We start from the raw sequence: 20,696 nt of genomic DNA, 5'->3' as shown, positions 1-20,696 counted from the left end.
CAGAGAAGATGAGCAGACATCTTGGCATGTTAACAAACGAAAGGTCCCCTCTTTGTTTAGAAAGACCTCCTGTCTTTGGCTCTAGCACTAACACAGAATCCAGAACTCACTGCTTTCAGCAAAGGTGTCAAAATGTTTGCAGCATGACTACAATTATGAGACAACCCAGGAGCAAAACACAGCACACAGAGACGTAAACATTTAACGGTGATTTAGCTACAGGACAGTTATATACAGAAATATACATGGTAGGCAAAATATCTTGCAAGCAATCAATCTTCTTCTTAACTCTACACGGAGAACTCTGCAATGAATACCGGATACAAGGAGAGAGAATACGCCCTCTAATGACTGCCTTATATAAACGTCTGTGGACTCATTCTTCATCTTAAAAGGTGTCATGCCCCTGTTGGAGCCTGAATCTGAGGAGGAAGCCAAACAGCTGACAGGAAGTGGGAATGTGGCTCCGTTGGCTGTGGAGGAGGCTGGAGAAGGGCAAACTCTGGCTGGATAGAGCAGGGGAGAGTTAGAACAAGAGAGAGGAAGACCCAGGCCCACTCCTTCTTCATCCTAGGGCAGCTGCAGGGAGAATGGAGAAGAGAGCAACATGGGTTGCATGGCTTACGGGAGAGGAAAGGGCCCTAATTCCCTTCATTAGCCACAGCTAGGAAGACAGTTGATCAGAAAGGCAGACTGTGTGTGGCAGGCTGCTGGGAGCAAACGTGACTATCCTTTGTTGTCCTTAGCTGTGTTCCTGGAGTCTTCCCAACTGTGTGAGTTTTGCCGTGCCTTCAAATCTGAAATTCTTGCTCCTGGTCTGCCAAACTAATTACTTCAGTTTGGACTTTAAGTTAGAGTTTTTCTCCATCCAGAAGGTAACCTGGACATTGGGGGCAAAGTTGGAGATAATAAAGGGACTCTTATTGCTTATCTGATTGTGTTGCCTTTGTGCTACACCCTGGGTCATCACAAAAGGGCACGTTTTATTTCTGCACACCCCCATCCCAAGTTGTCAACGGGAAATTCCGCCCCCCCAAATCCAATTGAATTCTCCAGCATTCTTGTGAGTCCACATACGGTGCGCTCTTATGACCCTAAAACTAACATTTTAAATCAGAGAACCATTCAGAGCTGATAGCAAGAAACTCAAAGCAGATTGTGGTCTGAGATAGATTGCAGACAATTTTTATTTTAACTTTGTAGGACTGACCTCTTGAAGTCATAATTGTGTTCGTGTAGAACTAGGGATTATCCTAGAATTGTTAAGTAACTACAACTTAACTAAGTTCAATCCCCCTTGAATACCAGATGACTTCTCTGACTACAGTACAGAGTAGTCCTCCACTTATAACCACAATCAAGCTCAACATTTCTGTTGTAAAGTGAGGAATTTGTTAAGTGAGTTTTGCTCCAGTTTACGTCCTTTCTTGCCACAGTTATTAAGTGAATCACTGCAGTTGATGAGTTAATAACGCCGTTGTTAAATGAATCTTGCTTCCCCATTGATTTCGCTTGTCAAAAGATAGTCCCATGACCTTGGGACACAGAAACGGTCATAAGTATGAACTAGTTGCCAAGTATCTGAACTTTGATCACCTGAGCATGGGGATGCTGCAAAGGTTGTAACTGAAAAACGGTCATAATTCACTTTTTTAGTGTGTTGTAATGTTGAACATCACTAAATTAACTGTTACATCGAGGACTAACTGTATAACCAAGTGCTAACCAGGATGGATAAAAATGAATGTTTTTTTAAAATTTAAATTGGATTTTTTTGATTTTTATCAAATGTAATTTTATTGATTTTAATAAAATGCTTTTGGAGTAAAAATCTACCTAAAGATAGTTTTCTATTTAAGATACATTCATAATTTAGTTTATTCAGCATGAAATGGAGCTTAGTTATGTAGCATGAGTGTATATTCTGCAATATTAGGACTATCGGTGAGTCAACAGCAGGTCAGAAGAGGAGCTGCTGCGAGACAGAATTGCTCTTTAAAAATTATGATTTAATCGAGTTGATTTAAATCAAGCCTTTTTACCAGTGATTTAAATCAAATCCACCCTGGTGCTAACTCTTAGTTGAAAAGATTCCTAGGCATAGGCTTTTTAGCAATAAATCAGTTAAATTGATGTAGTGCAGTGGTGGCTAACCTTTTTCAGCTCCCGTGCCAATAATTGTACTCACACTCTTGCGCTCGCACTCGCGTGCCAGCACCCAGAAGGCAATGTGTGCTGGCCCCTGCACACCCCCTGCACATGCGCGTGCGATCCCCCCGCCACACACCATGTGTCTGTGCATGCGTGCACGATCCCCCGCCACACACCATGTGTCTGTGCATGCGCGCGCTATCATCCCCACACCCCATCCATTTGCACATGTGCACAAGATCCCCCATGCATGGTGTGCATCTCTGCACATGCATGCATGTCTCTCACGCAACTCCACAACCCCACGCATTTGCGCCGGATACCTAACAATCAGCTGTCAGGCGGTGACGGCGCATGTGCATGCCCAGTGGGGTTTTTCCAGGCGAGCTCTCGCGTGTTGGCAGAAGTGGCTCAGCGTGCCACAGGTTTGCCAACACGGATATAGAGTCTGTCAACTTCATTGTGAGGGTAAAGGGCATGATTCATTGTCGTGCTGACTGGGGAATTCTGGGACTTGAAGTCCACACGTCTTAAAAGTGGATGAGGTTGAGAAATGCTGGTCTTTTGCTTTGGATTGTGGCATGAGAGGTTACAATGCTACCATTTTTCAAATTTTGAGACAGGTCCGCATGAAGACTCATTCCATTTTCTGTCGTATCCCTTGCCAGGCCTTTGTGATGCTACAGTAATTCTGTTCCTTCTCTTCAGACATGTCTTCTTGACAGCATGTTCTTATTTTTCTTTTCTTACCTATGATTCTTTTTCCCTATAGTTTTAGGTTCATTTACAAACTTCTCATCTGTCATTACACAGAAGTTCTGGTTTGTCTTGTTTGACAGAGAAACACAAGTTTCAATTCATGGTATCTGCTTTTCCAATGGCATGCATTAAATAGGGATTTTTTCCCCCTTTTTTCTTTCTTTTTGGTTATGAAGTCCGAAAGGGTTAAAAAATAAACCAGATTGGAAACCGCACATTTAACTCAAGGCATAACTTCTCCCCTTCGTGTAGCTTGTCAAAGACTTTTCCTCCTGATCCTGTTTCATCCTTAGTGACATTTTGGGGATGTTTACCATGCTCTGCGCTGTGTCCACCCAGATGATTTAATTTATTCATTTTTTTTTTCAAAAAAAATTGTGGCAAAGAAATGCAGATCACCAGATTTAAAGCCTGTGTATCCCAAGATACATTTCTTTTGATGGCATTTACTTCTGGTTTTTGGCAGAAACAATCCATAAAGAGCAATGAGTTTGCTTAACCACTGAAGTGTTCACTTAACGACTTCTGCAAAAAAGATAAAATCTGATCTGTCACATGGGTGACCCACTTTAAGACCATCACGGCTTACAATCATAATGGACATTACAGTCATAATATCAATAGCACTTATATACCGCTTTGCAGTGCTTTCCAGCCCTCTCTAAGCAGTTTACAGAGTCAGCCTATTGCCCCCAACAATCTGGCTCTTTATTTTACCGACTTCGGAAGGATGGAAGGCTGAGTCAACCTTGAGAGCCAGTGAGGATCGAATTGCTGGCATTTAGCAGAATTAGCCTGCAATCCTGCATTTTAATCAGTGGTGGGATTCAAAAATTTTACTACCGGTTCTGTGGGCATGGCTTGGTGGGCATGGCAGATGATGCAAAATCCCATTCCCTCCCCACCCCACTAACCTGCTTTCCAGCTCCGTTCTCCTGTGCAGGGCAACCAAAGGACATCCAGTCGATCATCTGGGACTCGGGAGGCAGAGAATAGATGGGGGTGGGGCCAGTCAGAGGTGGTATTTTCCGGATCTCCAAACTACTCAAGATTTCCGCTACCGGTTTTCCAGAACTGGTCAGAACCTGCTGAATACCACTTCTGATTCTAACTGCTGCGCTATCATAATAAAATAAGAACTAATAGTGGCAAATCCTTGCTTATCTGTGTATTTTATATCTTGGGGAGCTTCTCTTTTGCAAAGATGGTATCCTTCTCACCCAAGTGCAACATCTGAAGATCAGCACAGGTGTAAGCATTCATACCGGGCTACCACTCCAGAGTACTGGGCTTTATGTAGAAACATGAGTTATGGTGCTCCTGGTCAGTGGCACAAGTCATAAGACTGATGGAGCATAGCAGAGGTGACATTCAGCAGGTTCTGACCAGTTCTGGAGAACCGATAGCAGAAATTTTGAGCCCACCAAGCCATCCCCATCAAGCCACTCCCACAGAACTGGTAGTAAAACAAATTGAATCCCACCACTGGAACATAGGATACGTGGGGCAGTCTAAATATAGGGTTGCCTATAAATTGAAAGGAAAATGAGATTTTTGAAAGCTGAGTGGACAGTGGCAAACTCTCCAGACCATTGCTGCAGAAAACAGAAAACGTATGCCGGTTTGCCGAGATGGATGTTTTTTTCACAACCTTAAGGTAATTTGAGTGTAATATGTGGGTCTGGGGGTTCATTAGTGTGGTGCCTCAGGAGGAATGTCATTTATCTGGATGAACAAAAAGCAACACCCAAGAGCCATACCTTTTGCTGGCTAATGCATTGCTCGAGGTGTGTTTGTGGTATAAATAAACCACACCTATAGATGCAAATAGGCTAGAAGATCTTGTCTCTAATCCTCCACTTCTTCAGCTCCCCTAAAACGTCCCGGCCTTTAATAATTATATTTATTCATTTGTGCCTTGAAGTTAGAAGCTTAATGAGATGGGAGTGGTTTTTTCTCCACAACGCTATGTATTTTACCAAAATGATTTTTTGCTAAACTGTTGAGAAAAGGGCGTCACATATGAGTGCCTCTACTCACAACAATCCTGCAAGGTAGAACGTATAACTCACCTAAGGTTCTGGGACTTAAATAGGGAACATTGGAAGTCAAATGGGTACTTGTCCAGCTCTTTAACCATTATGCTTTGTTTGCTTGTCCGACTTTTCTGGCAAGGTAGACATGAAGAGGGGCCCTTATAGAAAACTTGATGGTCTCCCCTTACATTTCTGAAAATATGAATGCTGATGCACAAGGTCCTTTCTTTTATTACCATTTTATTGCCTTTTTATTACCATTATTACCAGTGCAGGGGTGTCAAACTCAATTTCATTGAGAGCTGCATCAGGGTTGTGTTTGAACTCAGGGGGACGGGGTGGGCGTGGCCAGGGTGCATGCGGTCACTTGTGTCGCAGGCGTCTGTGGTGGCCCGAGCACTCTGCCAGTGAAAATGGGCTCTCAAGCTCTGTTTTCGGCTGCGACAGCCTCCTGCAGCCCTCTGCCAGCAAAAAAGGAGCTCGGGGACCATGCACAACCTCCCCAAGCTCCGTTTTCACTGGCAGAGGCACCGTGGGCCATTCCTTCGCTATTTCCAAGACAGCCCCATGGGCCAGATCTAAGCACTTCGCAGGTTGCATCCGGCCTGCAGGCCTTGAGTTTGACACCCCTGGTGTAGTGGTGTAGAAACTGGAAGACAGTGAATTCTAGTCCCACATGATGCCAGCTGGATGACCTTGGGCCAATCACTTTCTTTTGGTCCTGGGAAGGAGGCAGTGGTAGTCCATTTCTTAACAAAATCTTGCCCAGAAAACTGCAGGGATTTGCCCAAGACTGTTGGTTGCTATGAGTCAACACCGTCTCAAAAGCACCCCATGTTGTGGTCTGCCACCGGCCTGTGGACCTGGCAGCAGAGTCGGACAGTAGGGAGGAGCATGGGCCAGTTCTGGAGCCTTGGGAGGGCTTGGACAAGGGATCTGCGTCCGACACAGAGCGGGGTCCAGGACTATCTGAGAGTTATGTGCTCTGGAGCCTCTAGAATCTGACATCAGCGAGGCAGAGGAACAAGGGCAGCCTGTTCCCAGTGCATGTTTGCACAGAGCTGCCAGAAGGCAAGAACAGTTAAGACAGAAGAGGCAACTCAGGAGTAAGGCTTGGAGATAGTAAGACATAAAGGAGGAGCAAAGGGACATGGGCCTTTGCAGGAAGTAACTTTGTTTGTTCCTGTCGGTTTAAACTCTGAAGCTCCATGTTGACTTTGTACTCTCTTTGGCCTTGTATAGCTAATTGGCACTTTAGTCATTGGCAGCATTTCAAGGGAGATAAAGGTGGGTGCTTATCAGTCTTATCCCGAAAGACTGTGGAAGACTTCTGTGGGACCATTTATAAACTGTTTGGGACTCATTACAGGCTGTAAATGCATAGAATAAAGCAAAAGGTTTTTGGGAACAGCGTGTGATTGTTACTGTCTCAGGAAGCCTTGGTCAGAACACTCCCAAAAGAAAATAAGATGTACCCATCAGTAGGCTCTCTTTCTCTTTGAAGCAGCAATTCACAGTATACAATAATTGAAGAGAATAAAATTCATGCCTGGGTCATATTTATTTTATGAGTGACGGGTGATTCATTCCATTCTCCCATTTGCAAGTCCTAAGATGCTTACTGTCAGCCGAGATGAATTTAGGGAAATGTAATAGGATTCAGGATATAAGGAAGGGTGAGGGGGAAAGGTCTTTATTTCTAAAGAATGTTTTCCTTATTTGCAACATAAACTGCTGTTGTCAGTTCAAGGGTGATTTTCACCATGACATTTGCAATTCATTAGTTTGTTGTTCCATTTCAATTCCTCTCGGCTTCTCTTTATCTGGGCTTTATGAGGGCACATTTTATGATGGGAAGTTCAACACCGAACATGAAACACTCCCATTCAAATGCTCAGATCAGGATTACACACTTTTCAAGACTAAAATATTCAGGTCTTCTCTTGACTGTAACTTAACAATAGTTCCAGCCCCGATGGACAGCATGTAGCCATCCAGGCAGGAAAGCTCCAGCCAAAAGGGAAGCTCAGGTATTTCTGTATCCATCCCACCCCGTTTTATTTTCTGTCAAAAACTATTACGATAGCCGTTTATGCCTAAGGGCATCAAGGCCACATTATTTGCCAGACAGTTTTAATTTAAATCAAGTTGCAGGGGTGGATATCAACTGAAATACAACTGCCTGAAGGTTAAATCCAAATTAGGTTTAGTTTTTGAATGCATTTCTCGCGGTGGTGGTTGTCCCCAAGGATAAACCATATGGGTGTTTTTTTAAGGTTGAATCAACTCAACATCTGGTAATTTCATGGGTTCATCCTTCGAGTTTTATTATTTGTTTATTACATTTATATCCTGCCGTAATTCAATTAAGGACTCTCAGTGGTTACATGCAATGCAAACGTCCACAGTTTTTTTTTAAAAAAATGGAAAAATTAAGAAGACAATTATAAAATAAGAATAAACAGTACCAAACCTCAAACAGTTTTAAGCTGTTTGTGGAAGACAGGGAGAAAGCCAACCGAATTGCAGCAATTCCAAAAAACCAGCCCTTGTCACAAGCTGTATTCCCTGGAAAAATAATTTAACTTCCAGTTCTGAATCTGACCTACTGCTAACCATGGAAAGCTTTAAAGCAGTGTTTCTTGACTTCCAAGGAAGCAGTGGCGAACTAAAGATAATTTCATGAGAAGAGGAGTAAAGAACGTGGCAAAGAGGGTAAAGAATGAATCCGTTCCTGAATTCCCCTCTGGATGAAGGAGAGAACTTGAGGTCATCCACAGGGTTCCATAGAGATGTTCCCCATGACCAGAGCTCTGGAAGCAGTTCAGTCCAATCTTGAGTATAATACATAAAATTATCTACTGCAATGTCCTGCCTGTCAATGAGTACTTCAGCTTCAACCACAACAATACAAGAGCACACAATAGATACAAACTCAGGGTAAACCGCACCAAACTTGATTGCAGGAAATACGACTTCAGTAACAGAGTGGTCAATGCCTGGAATACTCTACCTGACCCTGTTGTTTCTTCCCCAAACCCCCAAAACTTTAACCTTAGACTGTCCTGAAAGGGGTACTACTCACCCCTTTCCTAAGAGGTCTTTAGGGGGTGTGCATAAGTGTACCAATGTACCTACCGTCCCTGTCCTATTGTTTCTTTTTTATTCGTACCCATTTCATGTATTCATAACCATGCTTATACTTATACCTGCTATCGAATACTTGCTTGACAAACAAACAAATAAATAAATAAATACAAATAAAATAAATAAGAGTTAGCTTTGCCAAATCCATGGGACACTGGGTTGATCTACTTCCTTTCTTAATTACTTTTACTGGAAATGGCTTGTAAATTGCTTTTTGGATATTAAGAATCTTCAGAAGGGCAAGTTTTATTACACTGGATGATTTTCATTTAACCCACAGCGAAGAAGTTTTATATAAGTTTAAAAGAAAACGTTTTATTTGGAACTAAGCTGTAAAATTGTGATTAGAATAGTGGTTTTAGAAAGCCCTTAAATGGGTAAAGCAGTCAGGCAGACGGGAAATATGATTTTGAAATTCTTATATGAATACTTCCTGTACTTTAAAAAAAAAATCTTATTATGAAGATTTTAAATGTCCGTCCCCCACCCCTCCTCCCCGGAAAATATTCTGGATGAGAGATTTCTTTTAAGGCAGAAATAGCAGAGGTGAGCACAATACAACACAACACTACACAACTCAGCAGGCTCCCTATTTTACAGTAGAGGAACTTCAGAGAACTTGCGCTGAAGCTTTGAAAAAAGTGTCCTATCCCACCTAAAAATAAACCCTCTTTAAACAATGGTTAAAAAGTGAGGTCTGTTTAAAGATCAATGGGACCATTACTTTCTGAGCCCTTGATTTTCTAATCTTGTTGACAACCATTCCTCTTTGTGGGAAGATTCAGAAATCTGCCAAGTAACAACTTCTTGCATCTTGTAACTCCCAGGGTTTTCAAACTCAAGATCTTTAAATACAAATGTCTAGTCTTCATCCCTTTGATCATTTCCTTTCTTGGCAGCCAAGCCTGGCATGATTTCTTTATTCCTGGCAAGCCAACCTCTTAAGGGAATAATGCAGGACATCCATCTGCAAATCTAGTATAATATTCATTCTCAAGGTCTTGGATCATGATTGAAATCACTGTACATAAAAACCAAGCAAAGCTTTGATTGGCCCATTGGGGCCTCTTCACCTTTTTTTGGACCACATTCTGCAGGTCAATTCGAAACTCCTGAAAAATTAGTCTTGGAGTTGTGGCTTGTGTGGCTCTGTTAGGAATTGGATAGAATTAAAGAAAGAGGATGAAACCCAAACAGAGAACACGTATCCTTCACCAAAGCAAGAAGAAGCAGTCTTGACAAGCACGCTCCTATAGAAGTGATCAAAAGGCTGATTTCTCATTGTGAGATTCCAACTTTGGCAGTAGTTTTTCACACTTAAAAAGCACAAAAGTATCCAGGTGTCCACCATATTCGCAGTATGTCCTCAAGGCTCATCTTGAGATATTGGACTTAATTCAACACTTGAAATCACCTTGATTTGGAGATTCATTCCAATTCGATCCCTCCCTTTAAACCTTCAAAGAACCTTACTTGCTGTAATGGGAAGCTGAATGATCTGCAGTTACATTAATTACTGCTGCAATGAAAGTTGTCCAAGCTTCTCAATTCAAATCAGAAGGACCCTGCCAACATTGTTTCCAGCTTAAAAGCTTTTTATGAAAAGACATAGATCTTCTTGAGCTATGGCTCAATTTATCAGATGTATAAAAGTCCTATTTCAGTTTAGTCCCTGCACCTGCCTCTTCATAAAACGTGTTAATCGGAAAATGTGCAACCAGAAACAAAGGATCCCTTGTGATCCGTTGGCCAACCTACATTTAACATGGCTCTCCTCCTGCAATGTGCCCATTCATATCAGTCCCAAAGTAGTGAACTGCTCCCTTTTTTTCCCATCAAAAATGCTTCATGTTCTCTCAGCGTCTCCACAACAAAGCTTTCTGATTTTCTGAGGATTTGTAAGCTTGTTCTTACAACCACAGAGTTTCGTGGTGGGATTCAAATGTTGTTACTACCGGTTCTGTGGGTGAGGCTTGGTGGGTGTGGCTTGGCTTGGAGGGCGTGGCAGATGGGGTGGGGGAAAGTTACTGCAAAATCCCATTCCCTCCCCACTCCAGTAACCTGCTTTCCAGCTCTGTTCTCCTGCGCAAGGCAACCAAAGAAGACCCAGCCAATCAGCTGGGACTCAATGGGAGGCAGAGCATGGACGGGGCGGGGCCAGTCAGAGGTGGCATTTGCTGGTTCTCCGAACTATTTTAAATTTCTGCTACCGGTTCTCCAGAATTGGTCAGAACCTGTTGGATGTGAGCCTTGGAGGTCCAGCCTTCTGATCAATGCAGGCATCTTCATTAAAATAAACCCTGACTGGTGGCTATTAACTCTCTGCTTGAACACATCCAAGGAAACAGAGCCCACAACTTCTCTGGTTATTGGTAGCTAAAATCTTCCATTGGGATCTTCTTTCCTCTGTCTTTGGTTCATTATTCCATGTCCAGAATGATCAAAAACAGCAGTTTTCGTGTAGACAGCGTCTCTGTATAAGACTTAGCAACCTGATCTTCCTGGCTCCTCTTCTCCAAACCTGTTCTGGGTTCTTTGAATCCATCTTAAAGTGCTATTTCAAGTGTATTCCTTGGGAAACAAAGTGCTATCACATTCATCTGCCTATTTCCTTTCCTCAAAATGAACCATATCTAGCCTTTCAATCTTTTGTAGCTCCTTCATCATCCTTGTTGTTTTCCATTGACTCTGATCCAGTTTCACCCAATCCTTAAACCAGTATTTCTCAACCTTGACAACTTTTAAGATGTGTGGACTTTCAACTCCAGAATTCCCCAGCCAGTACGTATAGAACAAAGGGAAAGGGGTATTTTATGTAATATAGAAATTGTCCTTTGTACTGTGTTTATTTATATTAAGCAGCCTATGCAGTGGTGGGATTCAAAAAAAATAGCTACCGGTTCTGTGGGCATGGCATGGTGTGGTTTGGTGGGCATGGCTTGGTGGGCATGGGAGAGGAAGGTTACTACAAAATCCCATTCGCTCTCCACCCTACTAACCTGCTTTCCAGCTCCATTCTCCTGTGCAGGGCAACAAAAGAAGACCCAGCCGATCAGCTGGGACTAATGAGGCAGAGAATGGATGGGGGTGCGGCCAGTCAGAGGTGATATTTGCTGGTCCTCCCAACTACTCACAATTTCTACTAACGGTTCTCCAGAACCTGCTAAATACCACCTCTGAGCCTATGTTAAGCAGCCTAATAAGCATAAGATGGTAGCGATTATATTTGTATTCTACTCTTGCTTCTTGTTCTTAAGAGGTTCTAATCACCCAATGAGGTAGCCTAGCAAAGGGGAGGAGGGACTGACTGAAAGTTCCCCATGAATTTTCATGGCCGACTGAGCTGTGAATTTTCCTCTGCCCACGTAGCTCTGCCCACATGGCTCTGCCAAAAAGTAACAGCTTCACCAATGTGGCACTTGATTATTTGTTGGATTGTATCCTGAGATATCAACAGTCTGAAGATGTAAGCTTGGAGAAGCTCAATTTCCAATTTTGTTGGCCCTAGGATGGCAATTGTAGATGGCAATAACCACTGATGATTGAGTTAATGATGGGAGCTTATTTCTATTGTTAGAAATAGATGCTTAGTACTATATTTATTTTCTATTCGTATAAATACATAATTATGAGTGCATTTTATGGATTGTTAGGAAAGCAATTATTCCGTAATTTTAAAATTTGAGTATGTAGAAAAGGAGATAAACTCTGCTTCCCAGTAAGCTTTCAAGGTTAAATTGCCAAGGCAGCAGATTTCTCATCCAATGTTTATAGAAAATGAAGCTACTAGACCAGACTTAGGGTTGATTGAATGAGCGTAGGCCTTATATTAGGAGCTTTGTGAGATGGCCAAGAGCTCCCTTTGATGTTTTCTTAAATGTTATAAAAACCTGTTGTGCTTAATAGCAGCCAGAGGCCTTTGAACATGACTGCTTCTGTTTTAACACCTTCTGATTAAGCCATTTTCATTTCCAAAGATTTGTTTTACTGTACTCTCTGCCCAGAACTTCATTCATCTTAACTCCTAAAAGCTAAGCAAGAATGACCTTCATTAGTATTTGATTGGGTTGTTCAAATGTTCTGGCCTGGGGCGGTGGACCTGCAGGGGAGAGTCAAAAAGTCAACATGGTTGTGCAATTCTGCAGATTAAGCACCACACTTGTAGCACGTGAACATGTTTTTTAAAAAAGAGGCAAGGTTCAGACTCCTCCCCAAGATGGCTGCTGAGGTATAAGAGGCTTGCTTTGTCTCCTCCCTAAGATGGCTGCTGTGTTTACTGCTAGAACTGGTTCTTTGGCAGCCTTGTCCCCTGGATAAATGACCCATGACAAGATGGACAGATGTGGAGCCACCTGGATGGGGGAAGCTTAAATATTGCAGCTCCTTGTGGAAGCAATCAAAAAGTCAATGGGTGTTTCCATTTTCTGGCAGAACATTATCATAAGCATGCCTGGGATTTTTAAGTTCATATTTTGAACTTTTGTTTTTATTTTTAAAGGTTAATTGTCTGGCTGAATGCAAATTTATTTCAAAGCCTGCTGCATTCTTTCTATTCTTTTTTTTTCATTTTTTTTTACATACAATAAATCCATTTCATTTCAATCGTGTGTCAATTGGGTAGATATTTCATGTGCTTACAAATAATAATAATACTCTTTTTATCAATATAATAATATAACAATAATCACATTCCCATATAAATAATATAAGTACTATCCAATATATCTACTTCAACAGCTTCTCTTACTACTTTATAACCATCTAATCTATTTTTTTTATTTATTTATTTTCTAACTATTGATAAAACAAATCCCATACCATGTAATATTCAGATTCTTCCTTTTCTTTGATTTCTAAAGTTAGTCTATTCATTTATGCACATTCAAATTTTATTTATTTATTTGACTGCTCTTGTCAATTTCTGCTTTCCATATGGAAACTTGGCACATGACTCTGGATTTGTATTTTATTAGCCTGCAAAAACTTTTGGGATTGAAATAATCAGAAAACATTTTCTCTGCCTTCTTTGCTTGCTCCCTGCTTTGAAAAACACCGTATAGGTTTATAGAGAGAAGGAGGCTGACACTCAAAGGGAAAAAGAATCTGGCTAGCAACATGCAAACTAGTTGAATTTTTTTTCTAAAAAGTTTGATGCACTTACAAACTCTGGAAAACATTTTGGAAAAAAAAAAAGACATTAAACGTTAAACTTAAAAGAAGAACTTGTTTTCAAAGTAGCAGATTTGTTGGGAAGAAACACAGACGCAGGAACCACACAGATTGTGGTGAGCATTGAGAAGAAATGTCATTTCCTAGCTGTAAATTGGCCAGGAAGAAATATAGGTTCAGAAATAATAGAGCCAACTCCATTTTCCTTCTGGAAGCTTAACATCATGCTTTTATATAATAGCAGAGAGCTCTTTGAGTAGACTAGTGGCAAATGATTTTTAAGGGGTTTGAAGGATAGTGGGAAATGGATTTCATACATATAATTGAGGAATGATCTTATCTGTTTCTCAAGGGAAGATAGATTGGCTTTGGAGATTGGATTTATTGTATTCAATTAATCAGCAATTGATAAGAGATGATATACTGTAAAGAAACCAACATGGATATTTGATCCAGGACCAATCAGAGTTGATATTGTGGAAGATTTGGAGTTGAAGCCATAGTTTATTACAATAATAGTTTGTTATCAGATAGTTCTGGAATTTCAATCTTCTCTTTCTTTTATCCACAATTTTTATTACTTTTTTACTTATTACTTTATTACTTATTAATTTGATATTTTTATATAATGTATTTATTACCATTGTTTTTTTCTGTTAATTATTTTATTATGAATATAGTTTATAGATGACAGGTTAATAATTTGTAAATAGATTTAGTAGTTTAAAATTTAAATTTAAAATTCTTTTGGCCTATTTCGCAAAGGATGGGAAACCAGCATTGCTGTATTACATTAATCACCATTCAAATAGGGAGGGTGTTACATGTATATGCATTAGTCTTTTTTTAAAGACACTTTCTTTTTGATGTCCTGTTTGCTGTGTTTTTATTCTTTTGTCCTTTAAAATATTTTGGTGTTTTGTATCTTAACCTTCTTTGAATAAACTTAAAATTTTCTGAAAAGAAAAAGGGGCAAGATTCAATCACTTTATTTATTTTGTACCCTCCCTCATCCACGGACATCCCTGTTTAATTACAAACCACTTCCGTATTGTTGCTAAGAAAACTATTTATTAAATCAGTTGAGCCTTGAAACACATATTTTGTACATTCTTTGTATGAGCATCCGTGGGGGTGTGGCAAAAATAGCTATCGTCAATAAACTACACAGTTGATGCAAATTCTATAGTTGCATCATATGTTTAATCCTGTTACGTCTCACACATCTTTCTGATGTCATTGTGACTTGTTAGGGAGGTGTTTAGTTCTTTGAATGTGTTTTAGCAATAGCATTTAGACTTATATACTGCTTCATAGTGTTTTACAGCCCTCTCTAAGCGGTTTACAGAATCAGGATATTGCCCCAACAATCTGGCTCCTCAGTTTACTGACCTTGGAAGGATGGAAGTCTGAGCCAACTTTGAGCCGGTGAAGATCGAACTCCTGGCAGTGGGCAGAGTTTTAAAATAGAGAACTTGGATGAAATATTTAAACATACCCCATCTCTCCCTATATGTGTTTCATGATACGTCGTCCTGAGAACTGTAAAAAATAATCCCAACTTGAAGGGACCTGAAAATCTTTTGGGTTCCAAAATGTTTGGATTTTCATTACAGTTTAAAGAAAGAGCAAAGGAGATAGAAAAGGGGTAAGTGTGGGTAAGTGTGAATTCTGGAAGGGAGATATAGGAGGCAGGCAGAAAAATTACTAATGGAAAGTGAAAGACACACACAGATGAAGCACACAAAAAAAAGTGACTTGACTATAATTACCAGTTCCAGTTCCTCAAATCTGGCCATTGTAACTTGACTTTAGACACCTGTCAGTTGATTTGTATTTATTTCTAACAACCATAATCTCTGTTGGGACAAGATGAAAAAAAGCTATTTTTGAGCTAGTCTTGCCCAATACTGCAACTGAAAGAAATTGTAGGTGAAGTTTTGGATAAATAACACCCAGTAAATCCAGAAAGCCTCCGAAATTCTATTTCACACGCCAGTGTAGAAAGTAGTTAGCTGAAGTGCAAACAATTCTGCCATGTGCACGTTCCTTTACCACTTCTTCACAGTATTTATGAACTGCAAAGCAAAAAAAAAAAGCTATACTGTCAGAAGTACTGCATACTTTGGTTGAGTAGACTTTAGTCTTGAAAAGCCAGAGGATGATACTAGCTGCAGAGCCTTAAAACATCATCCCGCTTTTTTCATGCTGTTACATGTTGAAGATGAAGTTTTTAAGCCTTTGGTTTGTTAAATAGATCAATGTATGAGGGGACCTTGGTGCTCTCTGAGCTTGCTTGTTTCTCTGCAGACGTTTCATTACCCAAACTAGATAACATCATCAGTCCTGGTAAGGAGTGCAGTTTGCTGTCAGTTTGTATTCTGGAGGCTGGGTGGGGTGGTCTTACAGATTCTTTGGTTGGGCTGTTTTCTCTTGGCTCTTTGGCAGTTCCTTGATTGGGGTATTGTTTACTTGTTTACTTGACTGTTGATCTGATGTTGACCTTGGAATTATCCTATGCTGATCTGGGTGCTGATTGCTGCTGGAGAGGCACTTGGGTCTTTTTGTTCCTTTTATTGGGTGATAGTCTCTTTTGCATAGTCTATAGATGTCGAAAGAGTGCAGAGAAGAACAACAAAGATGATCAGGGGACTGGAGGCTAAAACATAAAGAATGGTTGCTGGAACTGAGTATGTCTAGTTTGATGAAAAGAAGGACTAGAGTTGACATGATAGCAGTGTTCCAATATCTCAGGGGCTTCCACAAAGAATAGGGAGTCAAGCTATTCTCCAAAGCACCTGAGGGTAGGACAAGAAGCCATGGATGGAAACTAATCAAGGTGTCATGCTCTTGGTAGAGTCGGACTCTGAGGTAGAGGAGAAACAGTCAACAGGGAGTGGAGGTGTGGCTCCGGAGGTTGTGGAGGAGGCTGGAGAAGGGCAGAGGCCGGCTGGGCAGTCAGAGGAAGAACTAGGCCCATTCCCTCTTCATCCTATTACATGCAGGGAGGAATGGAGAAGGAAACAACTTGGCTTACGAGAGAGGAAGCGGCCATGATCCCCCTCATTTAGTTGCAGCTGGGGAGAATAGCATATAAGAGAGACGGTTACAACACAGCATTTCCAGAAGCAAAGCGTGATTTATTTTGGGCTGAAGTTATCTTGGTTGGCATCCTTCCAACAGACTGCCATGTTATCTCCTTGAAGTTGGTAATTACTTATCCTGGTCCGTTGTGGAATTTCCTTTAGTGTAGTTTGTTTGGTTTTTTATTTCACCTCTATCTGCTCATTAAGTTCGGACAATATTGCTTTCTTTTAAAGACTATTTTTAAATAAGTTTTATCTCCAACTGAGAATTATTGAACAGTGGGGCCAAGTTGGAGGCATTAAAGAACATTTATTTACATTTTGGATTTTGTTACATTTTTGTTACATTTGTGTTACACTCCAGGTCATCACACAAGGAGAAAAGCTTGTGGATGCTCCAACACTGGAAGTTTTTAAGAAGAGATAGGATAACCATTTTTCTAAAGTGGTATAGGGTTACCTGCCTAAGCAGGGGGTTGGACTAGAAGACCTCCAAGGTTCCTTTCAGCTTCTCTTCTCTTCTGTTGTTAATGTCTATGTGTCTACTGATGGCTGATTTGTCAGACTGCCAGACCTCTAGAAATTCCCTGACATTTTTGGTCTTGGCTTGGTCTAGGATGGTCACATTTTCCCAATTGAAACTATGGTTAAATCTGTCTATATTTTGTGATGGCTAGTTGGTGTTCGTGGATGCGGTTTGTCAGTTTTCTGCCTGTTTGTCCTACATAGCAGTTGTTGCAGTCCTTACATTGTATGTTGTAGATGACTCCTGTTTTTTTCTTCTGGGGTTCTTGGGTCTTTTGGTCTGCTTAGGATGTTCTGAAGGGCTTTAGTTGACGTGTGTGCTATGCTGATTCCATGTGGTTGTATCAGTGTATACACACCGTAAGTGGAAATATATCCCCCTCTTCTAACTTCACAATTTTGTCTGGTTCACTAGGTAATTCTCAAACAGCCGAATGAAAAGAAAACAATGACAAGTTGTGGTCGGCAATCCTTACATACACTGATTATTGTATTCTGTTCGCTCTTGTCAGCAGGTAAGTCTGATTTTTTCATTTATCAGTGGCTTTTATTATGATTTCAAATCCCTGAAATATCTGCTGTGCTCAAGCTCTAGGTAGTTGCTAAGAAAAACTAAAATAACATCTTTTTTTTTAATGAGCTTTTCACGGGTCAGTACAGAGTTAATGAAAGACAATAGAAGAAAGTGACATTTGTTTTTCTTACAAAAGCTCCTTTCACCATCTGGTTGTTTGGTTGCTGTTTGTTTTTAATCAACCGTAGAGCTGATATGTCTCAGGAAAGGCAAGTCAGCCATCCTAGCAATAGTTTACTTATTTAATATATGTGGATATTATTTCCTGCTGCTCATTGGTTCAATAGAGCAACACCAGTAAAAATAACCTATAGGCAGATATTTCAAGACCTGTGTATACCTTCAGTAGGAAGATGTTTCAAAAGCAGAGGGGAAACAGAGTTAAAAGGGTTTTAAGAAGGGATTGATCAGCAACTCAGATAAGGTGGTATAGAAGAACAATGGCATTTCCAGGTTGACATGGACTTTGTGATTATAACTAGGACTAAGGTTAGGTCAAGATGGCGTTAGCAAAGGTCCACCACAGGGGTGTCAAACATGTGGCCTGAGGGCTGGATCCTGCCTGCGATAGGCCGCAGAGTTGGCCCACGATAGGCCATGGAGTTGGCTCGCGGGCCATCCCAGAGATGGTGAGAGACTGGCCCCTGCTGCCCAGGGCCTGGCCACACCCATTCAGTCAGCAACAACCAGGCCACATCCACCTCGGCCCCCCAAGGACAAACAAAATCCCGATGCAGCCTACGACAGGATCGAGTTTGACGCCCCGGTCTACCACATGTAAAAAAAAATCAGGTGTGGTTTTGATTATATGGCTGTGGCCATGATCTTGCCCCTCCTTCTCAAGGACAAGTTGGAACAGATCAAGAGATAATGACTGACTCTCCTGTTTCTGAAAAGGGCACAATCTACTCATTGTCTAGATGTGTCTCCCATCCTAGCTAAAAGAAGCTGCCATTTTTACCTCCACGAAGGTAGGTTTTGATTTAATTGTCTCTGATGTGAAGCACAGCCACTACAACCACAGACTCCGAAAGGACTCTCACAAGGCTTATTGATCGCAATAGATAGATTGCAATAGATGTTTGGGGTGGCTTTTTTAATCTTTTTGTTCTCATGAATGTCATGGACACCTTTGTATGTATTTGATGCATCATTAGCTGCAGACAGTCAGGGGGCTTGGTCTCGGACAACTCCTGGGTTGTATTGATTTCAACAGGGAAATTAAAGGGCTTTGTTTACCGGAAAAATCAATGGGACTTAGCCATTAGAGCCTAATCAGTCCGTGAAATGGAGAATCTCATTTCACATGTAAGGCTGAAGCGTTGGGGAAAAAAATGAAACCACATCTTTGGTTGGAAGAAAAACGTTAAGCCTACGGACCCACAAAATTAAGATACTTCCAGCTGATTGGAGATATAGGATTCCACCAGTGTTTTTCAAACTTGCGCCCACTTTAAGACGTGTGGAATTTTCAGCCTCCAGAATTCCCCAGCCAGCATATTTCCCAGTGAGCAGTCAGCATAGAGGGTGGCGTTAGAACCCAACATACTGGCTGGCAATTCTGGGAACTGAAGTCCACGCATCTTAAACTGGCCAAGATTGAAAAACACTGCATTGTACTGTAAAGTGTTAAAAATGGTATTCGGTCAATGTCCGTTCCGATGAGAAGAAAAAACGTGGGGACTTTTTGATCGAAACTAATCTAAGCTATGATCCTATTGTAAGTGTTTGGGGAAATTTCATTTTGTTTTGTTTTGCCCCCACATTCACAGCTGTGGCATTATGGCAGAGGTCTCCAAACTTGGCAACTTTAAGACTTGTGGACTTCAACTCCCAGAATTCCTCAGCCAGTTGAAGTCCACAAGTCTTAATGTTGTCAAGTTTGGGGACCCCTGCATTAAGGAAATCCAAGATCTATCTGAGATTTCAGAGGTGTGTGTGCATATGATGAAGGGAATAGATCTTGGAGAATGAGGGGGAAAGATCTTGCTTGGGGATCCGTTAGACAAGAGCAGCAGGATACACACACGCAATCACTTTTAACACTCAGAGAAAGAAACTTAGGAAGCAGATGCCATAATGGCTCAAGAAGGCGACGGGAAGTTTATACTTGGCAGATTTGACAGATTCAAATCTGTTAATATAATCTTACAATTATTATTGTTCTGTTCATTTGCATGTACACTGAGCATTTCTGTACCGGAGACAGATTCCTTGTGTGTCAAATCACACTTGGCCAAATAAAATTCAGTGCAATAAAGTAGAATTAATTCATCTAATTGTGTTTCCTGTCTGGTGTATCTGGGAGGCCTGACATCCATCCTGCAAATTTCCTAAAGTTTCTTTCCCTGACTGTTAAAGCCACTGGGAACTCCTGCCACTTTGTCTAATACTGGTAGTCTTCAATTTACGGCCACAATTGAGACCAACTTTTATGTTGCCAAGTGAGACATTTGTTCAACGAGTTTTGCCCCGTTTTTACGATTTTTCTCGCCATATTTGTTAAGCAGATCATTGGAGTTCTTGATTCGGTAACACTGTTGTGGAGTGAACCTGGTTTCCCCATTGACTTTGCTTTGTCAGCAGGTCGCAAAAGGGAATCACGTGACTCCAGGACACTGCAGCCGTCATAAATGTGAGTCAAGCATCTGAATGTAAATCACGTGACCATGCAGATACTGCCAACGGTCAAAAGTGTGAAAAATGTTCATAACTGACTTTTTTTCAGTGCCGTTGTAACTTTGAACAGTCACTAAAGTCGAGGGCTACCTGTACTTTCCTAGGTGGCATGGCTTCCCCTCATTTCCCCCAAGGACATAGGATTCATGCCATTGCAGAAATGTACCTGCTTTGCAGTGCTACATAAAAGCTAATTGTTCTTCTTTTCTGTTGCCAATGAGTTACAGAGAGATTTACACCTTGCCTTACAGCTTTCTCTGCACATTTTCGAGTCTGTGAGCCATACACCGATTACAAAGGTCGTTCTCACTTTGGATTCCATTGTCCCCGACTGTCGGACAATAAATCATACATCTTTTGCTGTCACCACAACAACACCGTGTTTAAATATTGCTGTAATGAAACGGAGTTTCAGACTGTTATGCAGATGAATCTAACAGGCAGTGCAGATGGATACATGCATAAGTAAGTAAACATCATCCACTGAAGTTACCTCTTCCTTTTTTTTCTGTAATCAAAATTTGATTTTTCCATATTCAAAGTTTTACTGAGTCATGAAAGCAGGTAGCA

At 41.0% G+C, this 20,696-nt stretch overlaps 1 protein-coding gene across 5 annotated transcripts in view; it reads left to right on the top strand.

The window, feature by feature from the left end:
• Positions 1 to 20,696, top strand: part of SHISAL1 (shisa like 1) — a 118,084-nt gene that overhangs the window by 39,355 nt on the left and 58,033 nt on the right. For all 5 annotated transcript variants that reach the window (XM_087934188.1, XM_026702613.2, XM_087934190.1 and 2 more), the window contains exons 2-3: positions 17,289 to 17,388; positions 20,378 to 20,591. In XM_087934188.1, the coding sequence (XP_087790314.1) occupies positions 17,322 to 17,388; positions 20,378 to 20,591 (281 nt within the window). In that variant the 5' untranslated portion in view covers positions 17,289 to 17,321. The remainder of the gene's footprint in view (positions 1 to 17,288; positions 17,389 to 20,377; positions 20,592 to 20,696) is intronic.

Source organism: Pseudonaja textilis, chromosome 5 (genome assembly GCF_049901715.1).
Source record: "Pseudonaja textilis isolate UNSWEBS1 chromosome 5, rPseTex1.2, whole genome shotgun sequence".
Lineage (NCBI taxonomy): Eukaryota > Metazoa > Chordata > Lepidosauria > Squamata > Elapidae > Pseudonaja > Pseudonaja textilis.
Note: the sequence above shows the minus strand (reverse complement) of the source record. Positions and strands in the feature narration are given on the sequence as shown.